At 40.9% G+C, this 20,700-nt stretch overlaps 1 protein-coding gene across 1 annotated transcript in view; it reads right to left on the bottom strand.

Moving 5' to 3' along the window:
* Positions 1-20,700, bottom strand: part of erc2 (ELKS/RAB6-interacting/CAST family member 2) — a 61,517-nt gene that overhangs the window by 8,353 nt on the left and 32,464 nt on the right. The window contains exons 5-12 of the mRNA XM_042224929.1: positions 17,160-17,315; positions 16,305-16,352; positions 16,185-16,214; positions 7,487-7,654; positions 6,869-7,036; positions 5,859-5,996; positions 4,003-4,143; positions 3,612-3,752 (exon numbers count right to left, since the gene is read on the bottom strand). Coding sequence (XP_042080863.1) covers positions 3,612-3,752; positions 4,003-4,143; positions 5,859-5,996; positions 6,869-7,036; positions 7,487-7,654; positions 16,185-16,214; positions 16,305-16,352; positions 17,160-17,315 — 990 coding nt within the window. The remainder of the gene's footprint in view (positions 1-3,611; positions 3,753-4,002; positions 4,144-5,858; positions 5,997-6,868; positions 7,037-7,486; positions 7,655-16,184; positions 16,215-16,304; positions 16,353-17,159; positions 17,316-20,700) is intronic.

The following is a 20,700-nucleotide window of genomic DNA, read 5'->3' as shown; positions in this document are numbered from 1 at the left end:
GTACTTTCAAATGAATAAAGCCGAGGCAAATGTTGTGGATGAGGGCATCATTACTGGTACTGGCTCATTAGTTTTAACAAAGCTATTATTTAGCTCCAATTAAATGGTCCATTGAGACTCCCGGTCACTTCATGCACATGGAGCAGAATACAGGACTTCAGGATAGTCTGTGAGAGTTTTGTGTGTCTGTGACAATAATAACAAATCATTATAATTAAGCACTAAATTGATTCACTGGCTATCAAAATCAGAGGTCTAGTTTTTGGACAGCAAGGACATCTCTCCACTACAGTGGTACACAGCACCCTGGACAATACACAGCCACATATGTTAACACATATCGCAGAGTTACACAGAGCCATCCACCAAAACACTGCAGTGATCTTCAACCACGGCCGATACCTTCGCTAACAGCACCACACTGAGACAAAAGAGAAGCGTGGCAACACTGATACTGACAACATGCACAAAGGTCGACCAAGTCATGCAAACCCAACGAAGCTGCACAGTCTTTGCAATTGTCAGTCCAAAGAATGAAGAAAGAGAAGCAAGGGTGACCAAGTAAATCTGTTCTAACTGTCATATTTTATGCATGAGGAACGATGCTAGAGTTTAGCTTAGAGGAGATATACATAATTTTATTTAAGACCCAATAATCCTAGTTGAAATTTATGAAAAATAACTACAACAGACAGTTATTGGACAACAAATTGCCCTCCATATGGCCCCTGCAAATATTGCAATGAACAGTATACTACAGAAGAGCATTTATAGGAGGCTATAGGAAGGAAGCACTTGATGATTTGAGGATTTTGCAGTTCAATTACTTTATTTATTTGAATGCATTCTGTGTTTTTATTCTGTTTTCCTTATCTATAACATTTGTTTAAGAACCTCTGAAATTGCCAAGATCCACAAAATACACGAAAGTGGATCAAGTTGGGGGGATGTCAATATTATAATTCACTGTCAAATAGTTTGATATTTTTTGAGGATTTTCACAGAGATGCTAAAACACACTGAACTGAAATTCTGTGCTAAAAATGTAATATTTAGACATAATTCAATGACAAATATGTATTAAAGAAAGGTTTGTTCACTCTGTTTGCCTCTTTTAATTTTTTTCACTGGTTATAAGTGCACCAAATATGAGGAAACTTGAATGCCATGTCCTGTGACTTCAATTGCATAAAGTCTCTGAAAGTCCAATGAAAAGTTTATTATTAATTTGTCATATTCCTCACATGAGCTTCTATGACAAAACACACGTGTGCTGCATTTGAGGTCAGTGTAACCTGTACAATTCAGTGAATGTATGGGTTCCTGTTGCCACACAACTTCCCAGATGAGGCCTTAGTGACTAAAAACATTACCATTAAATTTAGCTATAGATACAAAATTTTACATAAATGTAAAATTTGTTACATTTAAATGTTTTTTTTGTGCTGTGGAAGAATATGACAGTTTATTAAGTATAACCACCGAAAAAACTATCTACAAAGCCAAAACTTAAAAAAACAACAACAACTTCACACATAGTTAAAGCTAATGCAGTCTAACAGTCCTGCAATTAATCCCAGGTGTGTCCTTACATGACACAGTGTAATGAGGCTATACTAAATCATAGGAAGACTTTTACATGTAAAATGTAATTACAACAAAGGGCAATAAACAGCTGTATAAAATTAACCCTCATAAAGACAGAATTTATTGCAAGATTGTTGTTTTAGTTTGAGCTACATATACTTAATAAAATGGCAGAAGAATCTATATTGAGCACGTTCCAGCAGACTAAGTAAGCCTTCGGTTCTACATATATGCAGCACCAGTTTCACCACATATCACAAACAGTTACAGGATGAGCACACAGTGCACAGGACTCTGACTGCAGCTCATTATATCAGTACAGTGCAATGAACAACATGCATCCTGGGTGGGTGAAAGCAGGACCTGTGCTGGGGTTTGGCACGATCACCATCTAGCATATTTCAAGGAAGTTATCAGTGTCCTCATGCTTTCAATATGTGCCTCAGAGAGCTCAGGAGAGGGACTTACAGGAGTGTTCATGTGACTGAATAGCTGCTCAGCTTGCTACATTGCAAACAGAGGGTTTGAGGAAGGAACAGGAGGGAGACGGGGGAGTCCCGGGAGAGTAAATGTCAGGATTGAGTTTGAGCCAAAGAGAGAACAGCAGGATCAGACATGGTACAATACATGTTTGACAGATAAGTAACATAGTACACATGTTGTTAGGCTAACGGCAACACAACAGAGACAAACACAGAGGAAGAGATGATACAGCGATAGTCTCAAGAAGGAGAAGAAGAAGGCAAAGAGGGATATTTAATGACTGCCTGCTACTTGCAACACCCTTAAAAAGCATGGCTGCCTGTTACAGGAGACAAAGCACGATGGCAGCCATTAGCCTAATGAAGTGTGCTTTATATAAGGTCTGTTCACATTTCTTGTTCAGGTCCAAAGAAACAGCCTAATGAAGGATAACATGTTCTCAGAAGTGAGACCTCGGTATTCTTGTTTCTTTACTGCTACTTTAATTTTTAAATGGGACAGAGCTGTCTTCACTAAATAATCTGTGATCATACTTAATCTTCCCTCAATGACACAAGCCAAGATCAGACCAGCAGGAAAATATGAACAGAGAAAATACACTGCACGTTAATTTGGCCAATCATTTCTACAAAAGGAAAGTAGCCTTTTTTTCTTATGTCTGTAACTGCTTAACAGTCTCCACTGAAGTGGTCCCTGAATTCACAATGAGCTCATTCCTTTCTTCGCAGTGGACACTCAGCTCTGGCTTCTTATCTACAATTCAGTGCAATTAAAGAGAGACATTGCTGCAGTCTTCATTCAGAGTACAGAAGCTCTCTGCAATTCAGACAAAGAGACATCCATAGAAAATGTTGCCGTACTGACTGCTAAAATGGTCAGCTTTCATCCAGACATTTCTGAAATCATCAGCGGAAAGTCATCATTTATATATGACCTTCAGTAAGAGTAGCATTAGGCTCATTTTTAAGTTCTTTCTTCACAGTGGATCACTGATAGCAAAACAGTGTTAACCAGTGTTAAAGTCCAGAACATGGCTGCTTTCGAGCTGTTAAACACAGGTTTCCTGAGCACATGAAATTGCTTAACTTTATATAGAGATTGAATAGCACAATCAAAAGCTTAGCAGCAGCTCCAACATGAAACTTGTTGCGGTGTCGTTTTCCCAACACGTGCAAACTTGTATGAGTCTGTGTGGTGTAATGCTAGCTTTACTACACTGTTTGACCCCAATTCAGGATTTCCGACTTTTCCACCTTTATTTGATTTCCCTCTAACTGAAGCACAACAGATCTTTAAAACCAAAAAAACTGGATAATTAGGATTGGCTGCAAAAAGTAACTGTGTAAAAATGTGCATTAGATAAGCCGTCTTTTAATATAGATGGCTGTGGGAACCATAATCTGTAATTACTTCTTTCAAAACAACCTGCTGAAAAATTCTCTACAGGTTAAAAACTGTGAATTGCTCGTCTCTTAAAATCTAAATTAAAATTTTGCATTATAGTGTGCGAGGTGATTCGGTGGTGAGAGATGCACACCTACCTTCTGTAACTGTGTCTCCAACTTACTACATTCCTCTTTTTTCTGCTCAATTGCAATCTCCAGTGACTTGAGCTTTGAATCCTTCTTGAGGCCAGAGGATGCCAGGGATGATGCGTGTTCTTTCAGATCGATGAGACTGGACTGCAGGTGAGTAGTCAGGACAGACAGTTAGCAGCGCTTCAAACCAGGCAGGCCAGCAGAGTGCCAGCATGTGCAACAAAGTTACAGCGCCTGAGGCGACTGCTTAAATGGCACCTAAAGCCCTACTGAAAGATAGTGTTTCAATATTTGCTGTGCATAAAAAAGGTGCATGCTCTGCAGCAAAGAGAAGGACACAGTCATGTGTACACAGCCCTGTAGCCTTATAGAGAAAATCTCTTTGCTCACTGACCTCCTTTTCTGTTAGTTCTATCTGCAGGCTGTTCACCTTCTCCTTCAATTCCTTGTTCTCTTTCTTATATGATTCCACTTCTTCCAGTCGTTCTCTGTCTTCTCTCTCCCTTTGGTCCTTCAAGCGCTCAATAATCCTCTCCTAACACACAGAAGCACAAAGAATTAAAACTCTTCATATGACTGAACGGTTAAGAGTCTATATAAACATTAAACTGCTGAGATGTTCATTTAAGATTGTTCCAGCTCAAATCAGAGATTTGTATCAGTTCATTCCTTTTAAAAAACAAATGTCTCTAGTTATGTGAAATTAATATCACACATGAAAAATACAGTTATTAAGAAATTAGACTAAAATTAAGCTAAAATGCTGAATCAAGCTAGATACCGTGCCTGGAATTTTACCCCAGTGCTACTTTGTTATTTTTTCCTTGTATGTTTTTATAAATAAAGATGTAATCATCAAAATCCGGTTACCTAAATATTGAATAAAACACTAGTGCAGGAAAGAAATAATGATATCTAATGCAGCTAGAGGATTACATCAGCTATTTCCTCAATTATACATAAATCTATGAACTGTAATAGAGTTACTACTGGTATTTGGTGAGGTTCCACGATTTTTAGGAGGATTAAGAAAAGTCAAACCCGATCGAGCTTTTTAAAGCACCATGATGGGCTTCACAAACAGCCTTAGTGCAGAGCAGGGCACAGTCGCCCTGCTGCGACATGTGGCTTCATCTCTCCTCTTTGATATCAAGGAATGTAATAACAGAATGTAATAATAAATGTTTTAATATTTTATACTATTCACACTTCTTTCTGCACAAGTACAAATCTGATCTCGTCACAATTTCAGAAGTTCTGTACAATCACTCCACAGCAACTAGACGCAACTTGTAGTTGTTTAAAAAAAAATAAGAAGAAGAAGCAGAAAACAAGAATTTTTACTAACATGGTTCATTTAGAGGAAAGGTTTAACATATGTGGGAATTTCACCAGCTACCAGCTGACTAAGCTTAATATGAAGTCTGGAAATAAGAGGAAGCATTTCTGTTTGTGTCTCTTTAAATTCCCCTTATGAGCAACTCTAAAGTTCAAGTATCTATGAGCTTACATTATTCTCTTTAAAGAGTGTAACTTTTACTAAATTAAATAAATAAATGTGTTTTATCTTCTCTTTTTCCTCACCCCCAGTCACAGCAGATAGCTTCTCTCTAATATTAGCGTACAATATAAAGCACTTTGAGGTGATTGTTGTTGAATTGGCACTATATAAATAAAATTGAATCGAACTGAATTTAATTGAACTGATGGCGAACAAGCTCCTTTTCTACTCTGTGTGGCACTTGCAGTGTGTTCAAATTTCACTAGAGCCCAGAGAGAAAATGTTGCAGACAAGTTGGAGCCACCCATACAAACGCTGGCAATGTGCCAATCTGCTAGTGACCAAAACAACCACAAGGAGGTTTTCGGTGCAGCATCCTCTTTGTGATCAGTATCACTTAGCGACAGCCAGCAACCATTTACCAGTCGGTCAGGGAATACAAGTTTGCTTAGGACTGTGTTACTGCGGCCTAACAGAGATATAAAACGTCAGGAAAAAAGTTTGCTAATCTCAATTTCTTGTCGATAATGATGCTAATGTTTGGTCCTTGTGGTCTTCTTGAGAGCATACAAGAAAAAAAGAGGTCATTCACATCCTGGATTTTGAATGAATGACTGTCTGAAAAAGTCACCTGGAATTCCTTCCACTATATACATCCTTTTGATGATATGATAGTAACTACAAACAGATAAAGTGTCACAGTTCAGACAGTGTTACGGGTTCTGTGGTATAAGGGTGGCGTGATCTACCTTCTCTGACAGCGCCTCTTCCAGGGTGGCCAGGGCAGTGTCTGTGTTACTGGAGTCGGTCTGCAGAGACTTGACCCTGTCCTTGAGGTTCCCCAGCTGCTTGTCTTTGTCCCGCAGCTGCTCCTGCAGGTTCTCAATCTGACTCGGAAAAATAAGAAAAAACAAGGAGCAAAACACACAATAAAAAGCACGATCTCCAAACCAGCGCAACATTTAAAGTCGGTATATCTACCATTTTTTAAGTCTCTGAAGCTTAACACACTACATAAGCAACACTGTGTACAATGTGAGAAGAAATACATCAAAAACTATAAGACCTTTAAGTTTTGAAAAGCAGAACTTAATGTAAACCTGAATATATACCAAACTGCTATCTGAGCAGTGCAGGACTGAATTAAGGTATTTTATTTATGATAAGACAGGAGAAAACAATGATTCATAATTAATAAAAATGATGAAACAGATAAAAGTGCGAGGGTGAGAGAAGGAGAGAGAGAGAGAGAGAGAGAGAGAGAGAGAGAGAGAGAGAGAGAGAGAGAGAGAGAGAGGGGTGTGTGATCAGACACAAGAGAAGAAAAACAAAACGGGAGAGCAGGTCTGGGTGCGATATGGAGTAACACTCTGTGAGTATTTATAGCACACACAAATGAGAGCCAGTGAGGCAGAAATATCTTCTTGCTTGTCTTTCTGTGGGCATTTTCCCCTGAGAGCATGAGACTCTCTCACACTTCATGGACAGAGTAACCTCCCAGCTTTATATTTCCACAGAGCGACTGGTTTAGTCCAGGACACGGAAATGTGACGAAACAACCCACACAGTCGCTGTTCATTTCAAATTTGTGACTAAATCTGGAGTAATTAGACATGCCTCCACAATACAGTGTGTTGTAGACAAAAAAATAAACAATAACTCTAAAGCAGAGTAATGTGGGCAAGCCAAAATTGTGGCTAAAGTGTATTTCCTCCCTAATGTTTCTACATGGTGAGGTCTTCTTTCCTTCCATTCTCACCTTTTTCTGCAGGACATTAATCTTTCTTTCTTTGACCTCAAGCATGTCCTTCATGTCCCTGATTTCTCCGGCGAGAGTACCCTTCTCCTCCGTCAGGTCCTGCAGCTGCTTGGTTTTCTTGTTCAAGAAGGACTCTTTCTCCTCCAGACGTAGACGTAAAGCGTCAACCTAAAGCACATTAATACATGTCAGAGGAAGCACACAAAGTGGACTAATTATCCCAAGTGTACCATTATAGTTAAAAGCACTTTGATTTAATAACTTATAGTAACCCTAAAGTAAAAAAGGTGCTGGATGAGTATTTATTAGGGAAGTATTTTAATAATTCACCACAGTTATTTATTTATTACTGCAGATCTGTGATGTTTTCTGGTCTATGAGCTGTGACAGTACACTGGGCAACAGTTTTTCATTGGTAGTGACCTAGGTTGCACTTCACTTACTACAAAGCTTTCAAAGCAAACACTCTGCTGATATGATTTGCTGTAATAAGCCTCGGGCCCAGGGCGAGCCTATTATTTGCTCAGTTTGGCTAGGAGCTTGAGAATGTTTGTGAAGCGATGTATTGTTAAGTTAATTTATTGTACGTGTACAAATAAGTTGAACTTGTTTTATTACCTCCGTTTGCAGGATGGCAGCACGTTGCTCCTTGGCAGTGAGAGACTCTTTGAGCACCTCGATATGCTGTTTGCAGTCTGAGTTCTGGTTGTTGAGGGTCTCTAGCTTCGTCTGCAGAGCCAGCAGTTCTGACTCTTTCTTTGACAACTCCTGCTTCAACTGGTCAATCTGTACATGAGAGGAAGCAGATCATTTTGACCCAACCGTTACGTGAGCAGTGTAACGATTTCACGCTCACGAATGGGAACCGCGAGCTAGTCTGCACAGCTTTCGCACTATTTTCATCAACACGCTTCTCCCTCATTAAATATGCATTTGGGACTAACTCCCCTGCATTCATCATATATTATACATCATTTCTATTCATGATTGATGAAAAGAAGTCTAAAAATAGAAGAACAAAACTGTGGCTGGTCGCTTAATAGGGAGAGAAAACGTAAACACTCCAAAGACACGTACGTGAGCCCCAGAAAGTCACAGACACACACACCTTGACACTATCACAGGTTGTAGGTGGCTGTGCTTGAGTGTATGACTCTAACTCTGATATGCAAACACAACTTATCATCACGGACCGGTCGGAAAACAAGCAGCGGAAGTCAGTTCAACAAAAACAAAGCTTTCATTGTGGCTTATCTTATTTTAGACTTGTGTTTGTCTTGTGGCCACAGATTAATAAAGTGATGTACTTTTTATGTGTAATTAAGGAAGAAAAGTGTTTTCAAATGTTAAAGTATGCGTTTGCAAAGTTTGGATTTTTCCCCACTTTTGGCACGGAGCCTCTTTCAGATTTTTTGCCGACAGGGCACTTTGCTGTTCTCACTATGTGTTAAAGCAGCTCATTTATGTAACACAACATTTTTCAGTACTCTCTCTTCTGCACAGCTCTGTACCCTGAACATCATGCCTGCCATTTTATATTAAGCCATACTTTAACAGCATCAGATCTGCATGCACAGTGCAGTTAGTCTCTACCTTCGTCTTCATAAACTTAGAGTGGTTCTTGTAGACCTCCATCTGTTTGATTTCCTCTTCTCTGTCCTCTGTGTTCAGTAAGCCGTTTGCCTTCAGCATTTGAATCTCATCCTCCAGATCCCGAATGTTGCGTTCCAGAGAGGCAATTTTGGTGTCCTGCACACAAACACGCGGAGGAGACACACCTCAAAACCAGGACTGGCATGTCCAAAAGTTGCATGCTGCAAATAAATCTGAGCTAAAGAAAAGAGTCCAGGAAACAAATGGAGGGTAAAAGATTTAAAGAGAAATACAGACACAGAGACTGAAAGGGGGGGAGGAACTGAAAGATATAGTGAGATAAACCAAGAATGGAAAAAGCTCTTTGGTCTGACTGAGAGCAACTGCAGTATCTGTCGGTGAAATCAGAAGCGTTCTACTCAGCTCCGTGCGGCAGCTCGGAGGATTAATCACCATTGGGAAATATTGAGCGCACATCCAGTACGGCGAGATCAACCAGGACCGGAGAGAAATGCGCAGGGGGGAAAGGAAGAAAAGTAACAAGCCGTAGCTTTTGCCGTAGATGCTTGCAGATCAATGCAGAATCCAGTCTCTAGACTGCGACTGTGAGTGCAGCTTTAGCTTCACGGCTTTTTAAATAAATAATACAACGTCTTTAAGATTAGCCATGGTCCATCTCCCTCTCCAGCAGAGCATGGAGCAACCTTGTTGTTCTCTGTCTTTCTCTCTTTTTTTGTGTCCCTCCTTCTTTCCTCTTAGTGACTCTGAACTTATGAACTTATGGCCATTAGCAGGGGCAGTGATAGCCCGCTGCAGAGGAAGGTGGGAAATGTGATGAGGAATGATGAAGTACCAGACAAGGATCTGAGGGGTTAACGTCAATGTATGAGCACTGCACATTGTACATGCACTTCGCCCTGCTGCTGCACCTCAGCTCAGTCTCTGTGTTACGAGACGAACATCAATGAACTAACACTGCTGCAATCGAGACAAGACATCGTACCTTTAAAGAAGAGTGATTTTATTCCATCCACATGTAATCACTGGTACATCGACCTGGTCAGTAAATCTTGCTCTTTATTTCCCTTTCCCTGCCTCTGTATGCCTCTCTGTCTCTCTATCTCCCTGCATACTGGCCTCTCACTGTCATAAACAACCACACCTGTTTCCATGGCAGCAGCAGGCAGGCTATATACCGTGCACTGTCTCTGGTGAGTGAGGAGGAGAGGGTGGGAGGGATGTAGGGGAAGAGAGGGAGGGAGGATTATTCGTGCTTCCATCAGCATCAACACAGCAGTGGGAGAGAGGAGAGGGGGAGAGATGCAGGGTCTTCCTGCACAGCACAGGAGGAGAAAGGAGGCGGGACTTCCCCGCGCGCCGTATGAAAATCAACAGGATCCTAGAGCTTGCACATCACATGACTAGGCTGGGGCCTGCTCGGCACGGATCCAGCCGAGTGAGAGGGGCTGTGTCAGCTCAGCGATGATGTCATGATTTATTTTGAGGAAGTGATGTCAGGCCTCTGCAGTGAGGCTGGTGGTGTCTACAGTGGTTCATTGGATGAGCCTGATATCGCTAGTGTCACATCCAGCTGCTGTACAACATGCTTGTGTAAAGAGGGTGGGGTCCTTCATCCTAAAAGATTCTCCATATGGTATGTTTTGTGGAATTATTTACAATCCAAGATGCTTCTTGCTATCCTTTTATACACTTTTTTTTGCTATATTTCAGCTCAGTAGTTTTTCCTCAGTTCAGAAACCTTGAATGAAAATTTTAAAACAATGCTTTGGAGTCACAATACTCCCCTGCAGAAAAATGAAGCTGAAATGATAGAGCTGGAGTCTGGGATGTTTGCAAACAATCTGTCATGCAGAATAGAAAACATCTTGTCATGAAACTGGTGTGGCGTGTTACTGTCTGGGGTAGCTGGCCATCTGTCAAGCGAGCCACAACAGCTGAAATGTTAAACAGTAATATTGACTCTTGTTTATGTTTGCACAACTGCTTTGTGAGCAGTACGTGTGTGTGTGTGTGTGTGTGTGTGTGTGTGTGTGTGTGTGTGTGTGTTTATATGCAGCACCAGTTTCACCACATATCACAAACAGTTACAGGATGAGCACACAGTGCACAGGACTCTGACTGCAGCTCATTATATCAGTACAGTGCAATGAACAACATGCATCCTGGGTGGGTGAAAGCAGGACCTGTGCTGGGGTTTGGCACGATCACCATCTAGCATATTTCAAGGAAGTTATCAGTGTCCTCATGCTTTCAATATGTGCCTCAGAGAGCTCAGGAGAGGGACTTACAGGAGTGTTCATGTGACTGAATAGCTGCTCAGCTTGCTACATTGCAAACAGAGGGTTTGAGGAAGGAACAGGAGGGAGACGGGGGAGTCCCGGGAGAGTAAATGTCAGGATTGAGTTTGAGCCAAAGAGAGAACAGCAGGATCAGACATGGTACAATACATGTTTGACAGATAAGTAACATAGTACACATGTTGTTAGGCTAACGGCAACACAACAGAGACAAACACAGAGGAAGAGATGATACAGCGATAGTCTCAAGAAGGAGAAGAAGAAGGCAAAGAGGGATATTTAATGACTGCCTGCTACTTGCAACACCCTTAAAAAGCATGGCTGCCTGTTACAGGAGACAAAGCACGATGGCAGCCATTAGCCTAATGAAGTGTGCTTTATATAAGGTCTGTTCACATTTCTTGTTCAGGTCCAAAGAAACAGCCTAATGAAGGATAACATGTTCTCAGAAGTGAGACCTCGGTATTCTTGTTTCTTTACTGCTACTTTAATTTTTAAATGGGACAGAGCTGTCTTCACTAAATAATCTGTGATCATACTTAATCTTCCCTCAATGACACAAGCCAAGATCAGACCAGCAGGAAAATATGAACAGAGAAAATACACTGCACGTTAATTTGGCCAATCATTTCTACAAAAGGAAAGTAGCCTTTTTTTCTTATGTCTGTAACTGCTTAACAGTCTCCACTGAAGTGGTCCCTGAATTCACAATGAGCTCATTCCTTTCTTCGCAGTGGACACTCAGCTCTGGCTTCTTATCTACAATTCAGTGCAATTAAAGAGAGACATTGCTGCAGTCTTCATTCAGAGTACAGAAGCTCTCTGCAATTCAGACAAAGAGACATCCATAGAAAATGTTGCCGTACTGACTGCTAAAATGGTCAGCTTTCATCCAGACATTTCTGAAATCATCAGCGGAAAGTCATCATTTATATATGACCTTCAGTAAGAGTAGCATTAGGCTCATTTTTAAGTTCTTTCTTCACAGTGGATCACTGATAGCAAAACAGTGTTAACCAGTGTTAAAGTCCAGAACATGGCTGCTTTCGAGCTGTTAAACACAGGTTTCCTGAGCACATGAAATTGCTTAACTTTATATAGAGATTGAATAGCACAATCAAAAGCTTAGCAGCAGCTCCAACATGAAACTTGTTGCGGTGTCGTTTTCCCAACGCGTGCAAACTTGTATGAGTCTGTGTGGTGTAATGCTAGCTTTACTACACTGTTTGACCCCAATTCAGGATTTCCGACTTTTCCACCTTTATTTGATTTCCCTCTAACTGAAGCACAACAGATCTTTAAAACCAAAAAAACTGGATAATTAGGATTGGCTGCAAAAAGTAACTGTGTAAAAATGTGCATTAGATAAGCCGTCTTTTAATATAGATGGCTGTGGGAACCATAATCTGTAATTACTTCTTTCAAAACAACCTGCTGAAAAATTCTCTACAGGTTAAAAACTGTGAATTGCTCGTCTCTTAAAATCTAAATTAAAATTTTGCATTATAGTGTGCGAGGTGATTCGGTGGTGAGAGATGCACACCTACCTTCTGTAACTGTGTCTCCAACTTACTACATTCCTCTTTTTTCTGCTCAATTGCAATCTCCAGTGACTTGAGCTTTGAATCCTTCTTGAGGCCAGAGGATGCCAGGGATGATGCGTGTTCTTTCAGATCGATGAGACTGGACTGCAGGTGAGTAGTCAGGACAGACAGTTAGCAGCGCTTCAAACCAGGCAGGCCAGCAGAGTGCCAGCATGTGCAACAAAGTTACAGCGCCTGAGGCGACTGCTTAAATGGCACCTAAAGCCCTACTGAAAGATAGTGTTTCAATATTTGCTGTGCATAAAAAAGGTGCATGCTCTGCAGCAAAGAGAAGGACACAGTCATGTGTACACAGCCCTGTAGCCTTATAGAGAAAATCTCTTTGCTCACTGACCTCCTTTTCTGTTAGTTCTATCTGCAGGCTGTTCACCTTCTCCTTCAATTCCTTGTTCTCTTTCTTATATGATTCCACTTCTTCCAGTCGTTCTCTGTCTTCTCTCTCCCTTTGGTCCTTCAAGCGCTCAATAATCCTCTCCTAACACACAGAAGCACAAAGAATTAAAACTCTTCATATGACTGAACGGTTAAGAGTCTATATAAACATTAAACTGCTGAGATGTTCATTTAAGATTGTTCCAGCTCAAATCAGAGATTTGTATCAGTTCATTCCTTTTAAAAAACAAATGTCTCTAGTTATGTGAAATTAATATCACACATGAAAAATACAGTTATTAAGAAATTAGACTAAAATTAAGCTAAAATGCTGAATGAAGCTAGATACCGTGCCTGGAATTTTACCCCAGTGCTACTTTGTTATTTTTTCCTTGTATGTTTTTATAAATAAAGATGTAATCATCAAAATCCGGTTACCTAAATATTGAATAAAACACTAGTGCAGGAAAGAAATAATGATATCTAATGCAGCTAGAGGATTACATCAGCTATTTCCTCAATTATACATAAATCTATGAACTGTAATAGAGTTACTACTGGTATTTGGTGAGGTTCCACGATTTTTAGGAGGATTAAGAAAAGTCAAACCCGATCGAGCTTTTTAAAGCACCATGATGGGCTTCACAAACAGCCTTAGTGCAGAGCAGGGCACAGTCGCCCTGCTGCGACATGTGGCTTCATCTCTCCTCTTTGATATCAAGGAATGTAATAACAGAATGTAATAATAAATGTTTTAATATTTTATACTATTCACACTTCTTTCTGCACAAGTACAAATCTGATCTCGTCACAATTTCAGAAGTTCTGTACAATCACTCCACAGCAACTAGACGCAACTTGTAGTTGTTTAAAAAAAAATAAGAAGAAGAAGCAGAAAACAAGAATTTTTACTAACATGGTTCATTTAGAGGAAAGGTTTAACATATGTGGGAATTTCACCAGCTACCAGCTGACTAAGCTTAATATGAAGTCTGGAAATAAGAGGAAGCATTTCTGTTTGTGTCTCTTTAAATTCCCCTTATGAGCAACTCTAAAGTTCAAGTATCTATGAGCTTACATTATTCTCTTTAAAGAGTGTAACTTTTACTAAATTAAATAAATAAATGTGTTTTATCTTCTCTTTTTCCTCACCCCCAGTCACAGCAGATAGCTTCTCTCTAATATTAGCGTACAATATAAAGCACTTTGAGGTGATTGTTGTTGAATTGGCACTATATAAATAAAATTGAATCGAACTGAATTTAATTGAACTGATGGCGAACAAGCTCCTTTTCTACTCTGTGTGGCACTTGCAGTGTGTTCAAATTTCACTAGAGCCCAGAGAGAAAATGTTGCAGACAAGTTGGAGCCACCCATACAAACGCTGGCAATGTGCCAATCTGCTAGTGACCAAAACAACCACAAGGAGGTTTTCGGTGCAGCATCCTCTTTGTGATCAGTATCACTTAGCGACAGCCAGCAACCATTTACCAGTCGGTCAGGGAATACAAGTTTGCTTAGGACTGTGTTACTGCGGCCTAACAGAGATATAAAACGTCAGGAAAAAAGTTTGCTAATCTCAATTTCTTGTCGATAATGATGCTAATGTTTGGTCCTTGTGGTCTTCTTGAGAGCATACAAGAAAAAAAGAGGTCATTCACATCCTGGATTTTGAATGAATGATTGTCTGAAAAAGTCACCTGGAATTCCTTCCACTATATACATCCTTTTGATGATATGATAGTAACTACAAACAGATAAAGTGTCACAGTTCAGACAGTGTTACGGGTTCTGTGGTATAAGGGTGGCGTGATCTACCTTCTCTGACAGCGCCTCTTCCAGGGTGGCCAGGGCAGTGTCTGTGTTACTAGAGTCGGTCTGCAGAGACTTGACCCTGTCCTTGAGGTTCCCCAGCTGCTTGTCTTTGTCCCGCAGCTGCTCCTGCAGGTTCTCAATCTGACTCGGAAAAATAAGAAAAAACAAGGAGCAAAACACACAATAAAAAGCACGATCTCCAAACCAGCGCAACATTTAAAGTCGGTATATCTACCATTTTTTAAGTCTCTGAAGCTTAACACACTACATAAGCAACACTGTGTACAATGTGAGAAGAAATACATCAAAAACTATAAGACCTTTAAGTTTTGAAAAGCAGAACTTAATGTAAACCTGAATATATACCAAACTGCTATCTGAGCAGTGCAGGACTGAATTAAGGTATTTTATTTATGATAAGACAGGAGAAAACAATGATTCATAATTAATAAAAATGATGAAACAGATAAAAGTGCAAAGATGAGAGAGAGAGAGAGAGAGAGAGAGAGAGAGAGAGAGAGAGAGAGAGAGAGGGGTGTGTGATCAGACACAAGAGAAGAAAAACAAAACGGGAGAGCAGGTCTGGGTGCGATATGGAGTAACACTCTGTGAGTATTTATAGCACACACAAATGAGAGCCAGTGAGGCAGAAATATCTTCTTGCTTGTCTTTCTGTGGGCATTTTCCCCTGAGAGCATGAGACTCTCTCACACTTCATGGACAGAGTAACCTCCCAGCTTTATATTTCCACAGAGCGACTGGTTTAGTCCAGGACACGGAAATGTGACGAAACAACCCACACAGTCGCTGTTCATTTCAAATTTGTGACTAAATCTGGAGTAATTAGACATGCCTCCACAATACAGTGTGTTGTAGACAAAAAAATAAACAATAACTCTAAAGCAGAGTAATGTAGGCAAGCCAAAATTGTGGCTAAAGTGTATTTCCTCCCTAATGTTTCTACATGGTGAGGTCTTCTTTCCTTCCATTCTCACCTTTTTCTGCAGGACATTAATCTTTCTTTCTTTGAACCTCAAGCATGTCCTTCATGTCCCTGATTTCTCCGGCAAGAGTACCCTTCTCCTCCGTCAGGTCTTGCAGCTGCTTGGTTTTCTTGTTCAAGAAGGACTCTTTCTCCTCCAGACGTAGACGTAAAGCGTCAACCTAAAGCACATTAATACATGTCAGAGGAAGCACACAAAGTGGACTAATTATCCCAAGTGTACCATTATAGTTAAAAGCACTTTGATTTAATAACTTATAGTAACCCTAAAGTAAAAAAGGTGCTGGATGAGTATTTATTAGGGAAGTATTTTAATAATTCACCACAGTTATTTATTTATTACTGCAGATCTGTGATGTTTTCTGGTCTATGAGCTGTGACAGTACACTGGGCAACAGTTTTTCATTGGTAGTGACCTAGGTTGCACTTCACTTACTACAAAGCTTTCAAAGCAAACACTCTGCTGATATGATTTGCTGTAATAAGCCTCGGGCCCAGGGCGAGCCTATTATTTGCTCAGTTTGGCTAGGAGCTTGAGAATGTTTGTGAAGCGATGTATTGTTAAGTTAATTTATTGTACGTGTACAAATAAGTTGAACTTGTTTTATTACCTCCGTTTGCAGGATGGCAGCACGTTGCTCCTTGGCAGTGAGAGACTCTTTGAGCACCTCGATATGCTGTTTGCAGTCTGAGTTCTGGTTGTTGAGGGTCTCTAGCTTCGTCTGCAGAGCCAGCAGTTCTGACTCTTTCTTTGACAACTCCTGCTTCAACTGGTCAATCTGTACATGAGAGGAAGCAGATCATTTTGACCCAACCGTTACGTGAGCAGTGTAACGATTTCACGCTCACGAATGGGAACCGCGAGCTAGTCTGCACAGCTTTCGCACTATTTTCATCAACACGCTTCTCCCTCATTAAATATGCATTTGGGACTAACTCCCCTGCATTCATCATATATTATACATCATTTCTATTCATGATTGATGAAAAGAAGTCTAAAAATAGAAGAACAAAACTGTGGCTGGTCGCTTAATAGGGAGAGAAAACGTAAACACTCCAAAGACACGTACGTGAGCCCCAGAAAGTCACAGACACACACACCTTGACACTATCACAGGTTGTAGGTGGCTGTGCTTGAGTGTATGACTCTAACTCTGATATGCAAACACAACTTATCATCACGGACCGGTCGGAAAACAAGCAGCGGAAGTCAGTTCAACAAAAACAAAGCTTTCATTGTGGCTTATCTTATTTTAGACTTGTGTTTGTCTTGTGGCCACAGATTAATAAAGTGATGTACTTTTTATGTGTAATTAAGGAAGAAAAGTGTTTTCAAATGTTAAAGTATGCGTTTGCAAAGTTTGGATTTTTCCCCACTTTTGGCACGGAGCCTCTTTCAGATTTTTTGCCGACAGGGCACTTTGCTGTTCTCACTATGTGTTAAAGCAGCTCATTTATGTAACACAACATTTTTCAGTACTCTCTCTTCTGCACAGCTCTGTACCCTGAACATCATGCCTGCCATTTTATATTAAGCCATACTTTAACAGCATCAGATCTGCATGCACAGTGCAGTTAGTCTCTACCTTCGTCTTCATAAACTTAGAGTGGTTCTTGTAGACCTCCATCTGTTTGATTTCCTCTTCTCTGTCCTCTGTGTTCAGTAAGCCGTTTGCCTTCAGCATTTGAATCTCATCCTCCAGATCCCGAATGTTGCGTTCCAGAGAGGCAATTTTGGTGTCCTGCACACAAACACGCGGAGGAGACACACCTCAAAACCAGGACTGGCATGTCCAAAAGTTGCATGCTGCAAATAAATCTGAGCTAAAGAAAAGAGTCCAGGAAACAAATGGAGGGTAAAAGATTTAAAGAGAAATACAGACACAGAGACTGAAAGGGGGGGAGGAACTGAAAGATATAGTGAGATAAACCAAGAATGGAAAAAGCTCTTTGGTCTGACTGAGAGCAACTGCAGTATCTGTCGGTGAAATCAGAAGCGTTCTACTCAGCTCCGTGCGGCAGCTCGGAGGATTAATCACCATTGGGAAATATTGAGCGCACATCCAGTACGGCGAGATCAACCAGGACCGGAGAGAAATGCGCAGGGGGGAAAGGAAGAAAAGTAACAAGCCGTAGCTTTTGCCGTAGATGCTTGCAGATCAATGCAGAATCCAGTCTCTAGACTGCGACTGTGAGTGCAGCTTTAGCTTCACGGCTTTTTAAATAAATAATACAACGTCTTTAAGATTAGCCATGGTCCATCTCCCTCTCCAGCAGAGCATGGAGCAACCTTGTTGTTCTCTGTCTTTCTCTCTTTTTTTGTGTCCCTCCTTCTTTCCTCTTAGTGACTCTGAACTTATGAACTTATGGCCATTAGCAGGGGCAGTGATAGCCCGCTGCAGAGGAAGGTGGGAAATGTGATGAGGAATGATGAAGTACCAGACAAGGATCTGAGGGGTTAACGTCAATGTATGAGCACTGCACATTGTACATGCACTTCGCCCTGCTGCTGCACCTCAGCTCAGTCTCTGTGTTACGAGACGAACATCAATGAACTAACACTGCTGCAATCGAGACAAGACATCGTACCTTTAAAGAAGAGTGATTTTATTCCATCCACATGTAATCACTGGTACATCGACCTGGTCAGTAAATCTTGCTCTTTATTTCCCTTTCCCTGCCTCTGTATGCCTCTCTGTCTCTCTATCTCCCTGCATACTGGCCTCTCACTGTCATAAACAACCACACCTGTTTCCATGGCAGCAGCAGGCAGGCTATATACCGTGCACTGTCTCTGGTGAGTGAGGAGGAGAGGGTGGGAGGGATGTAGGGGAAGAGAGGGAGGGAGGATTATTCGTGCTTCCATCAGCATCAACACAGCAGTGGGAGAGAGGAGAGGGGGAGAGATGCAGGGTCTTCCTGCACAGCACAGGAGGAGAAAGGAGGCGGGACTTCCCCGCGCGCCGTATGAAAATCAACAGGATCCTAGAGCTTGCACATCACATGACTAGGCTGGGGCCTGCTCGGCACGGATCCAGCCGAGTGAGAGGGGCTGTGTCAGCTCAGCGATGATGTCATGATTTATTTTGAGGAAGTGATGTCAGGCCTCTGCAGTGAGGCTGGTGGTGTCTACAGTGGTTCATTGGATGAGCCTGATATCGCTAGTGTCACATCCAGCTGCTGTACAACATGCTTGTGTAAAGAGGGTGGGGTCCTTCATCCTAAAAGATTCTCCATATGGTATGTTTTGTGGAATTATTTACAATCCAAGATGCTTCTTGCTATCCTTTTATACACTTTTTTTTGCTATATTTCAGCTCAGTAGTTTTTCCTCAGTTCAGAAACCTTGAATGAAAATTTTAAAACAATGCTTTGGAGTCACAATACTCCCCTGCAGAAAAATGAAGCTGAAATGATAGAGCTGGAGTCTGGGATGTTTGCAAACAATCTGTCATGCAGAATAGAAAACATCTTGTCATGAAACTGGTGTGGCGTGTTACTGTCTGGGTAGGGCTGAACGATATATCGCATTTGCGATAATATCGCGACATGATCAAGTGCAATTTTCTAACCGCAAAGGCTGCGATTATACTCTGGACATGTCCAAATTCATGGGCTGCATCCTCCTGAGGCCGCATTTGTAGACCGATTACGTCACAGCGACGCGCCGAAGGCTGTCCAAATTACTACCATATCCCAGAATTCATAGCGCGGCCCAGCCAAACTCCAGTTTCCAGCAATGGCGGCCGCTACTAAGTTTTAAAATTACTCATACTAATCTTTCTGGGTCACAAAATAAACTTTTAACATATTTTCAGGCGAGAAAGTAGCTGTGTAAACATCAAATATCTGCTCGGTTTATCAAGATATCCCATATTTGCAAAAGTGCTTCGACGTTTTCAGAGGCGTCTGCTACCCTCCGGCTAGCTCGACAGCTAGCCGGAAGCTCGAGGGTTACTGATGCGGCCGAGAACGGCACAACTCCCGGCACATCATTTTCAGATCACCGCGGAGTTTCGCTGCTCGGGTTAAACGTAATATATAAGTCACTTAGACAACCTAAAAATGTTATTGTTGGGCTTTTTTCAGTGTTTTGTTTGTTCGTGAGTAAATCGGTTTGGCTGAGATTAAAGTTATTAGATTAGATAAAATAAAACTTTATTAATCCCCCGGGTGGGTTCCTCCTTGGTTTTCACACAGCTGACTAAACGTCAAACAGAAAACTGATTAAACAGAAGTATGAGACAGTCGAGAATTTACACCAGTGTCTGGTTATATTTTAGATAGCAAGAAGCAGACGGCCGAGTTTATTAAACTCCACCGAGACAGCGGTGACGCTAATCAGAACTAGACCGTCCAATTTCACGCCTTTAAATTTTAAAGGCGTGTTTGTGTGTGTGTTTATACAATTGCTATTATGTTTGCACTTTATGTGTAATGTTACTGACTGCAGAGATCAGTAAGATGTGTGTATTTTTTATTTATTAGTTTTATTTATTTAATATTATTTTTTAATTGAATGACTGTCTAGTAGTTCACAGATGTCGAAAAACTGAGTGTGGTAAAGCCACTGATTTTTTTAATGTATATTTCTGCAATCGGCACATTGTACTGACTTTCATTTTAATGTTTACACCAGGGTTCCTTGTCAGCACTTTATGCTCAGATGTTTGTAAGCTAAAAATAAACTATTGTGTATGTTCAAATATACTGTTGTGATTGAAGAAGTTAAATAAAAATGTCAGTCATCAATTCATGCATCACCTCATGTCATCATAACAGAGGTCTGTCTTCCAGGAAAGAACAGTTTAAAATTAATGTAATATAGTATTGGCCATACTATATGATGTATTGCTTGTCTTTGTTTAATAATACAGAAGACAAAGACCTTAAAAAATAATCGCATATCGCATCGCAATCGCAATATTGGGGCAAAAAATCGCAATTAGATTATTTTCCATAATCGTTCAGCCCTATGTCTGGGGTAGCTGGCCATCTGTCAAGCGAGCCACAACAGCTGAAATGTTAAACAGTAATATTGACTCTTGTTTATGTTTGCACAACTGCTTTGTGAGCAGTACGTGTGTGGTGTGTGTGTGTGTGTGTGTGTGTGTGTGTGTGTGTGTG

The sequence above is a fragment of the Haplochromis burtoni genome, unplaced genomic scaffold (assembly GCF_018398535.1).
Source record: "Haplochromis burtoni strain Fernald_Lab_line unplaced genomic scaffold, NCSU_Asbu1 Contig_156, whole genome shotgun sequence".
NCBI classification, from domain to species: Eukaryota; Metazoa; Chordata; class Actinopteri; order Cichliformes; family Cichlidae; genus Haplochromis; species Haplochromis burtoni.
This window is presented reverse-complemented; position numbering and strand designations above follow the sequence as displayed.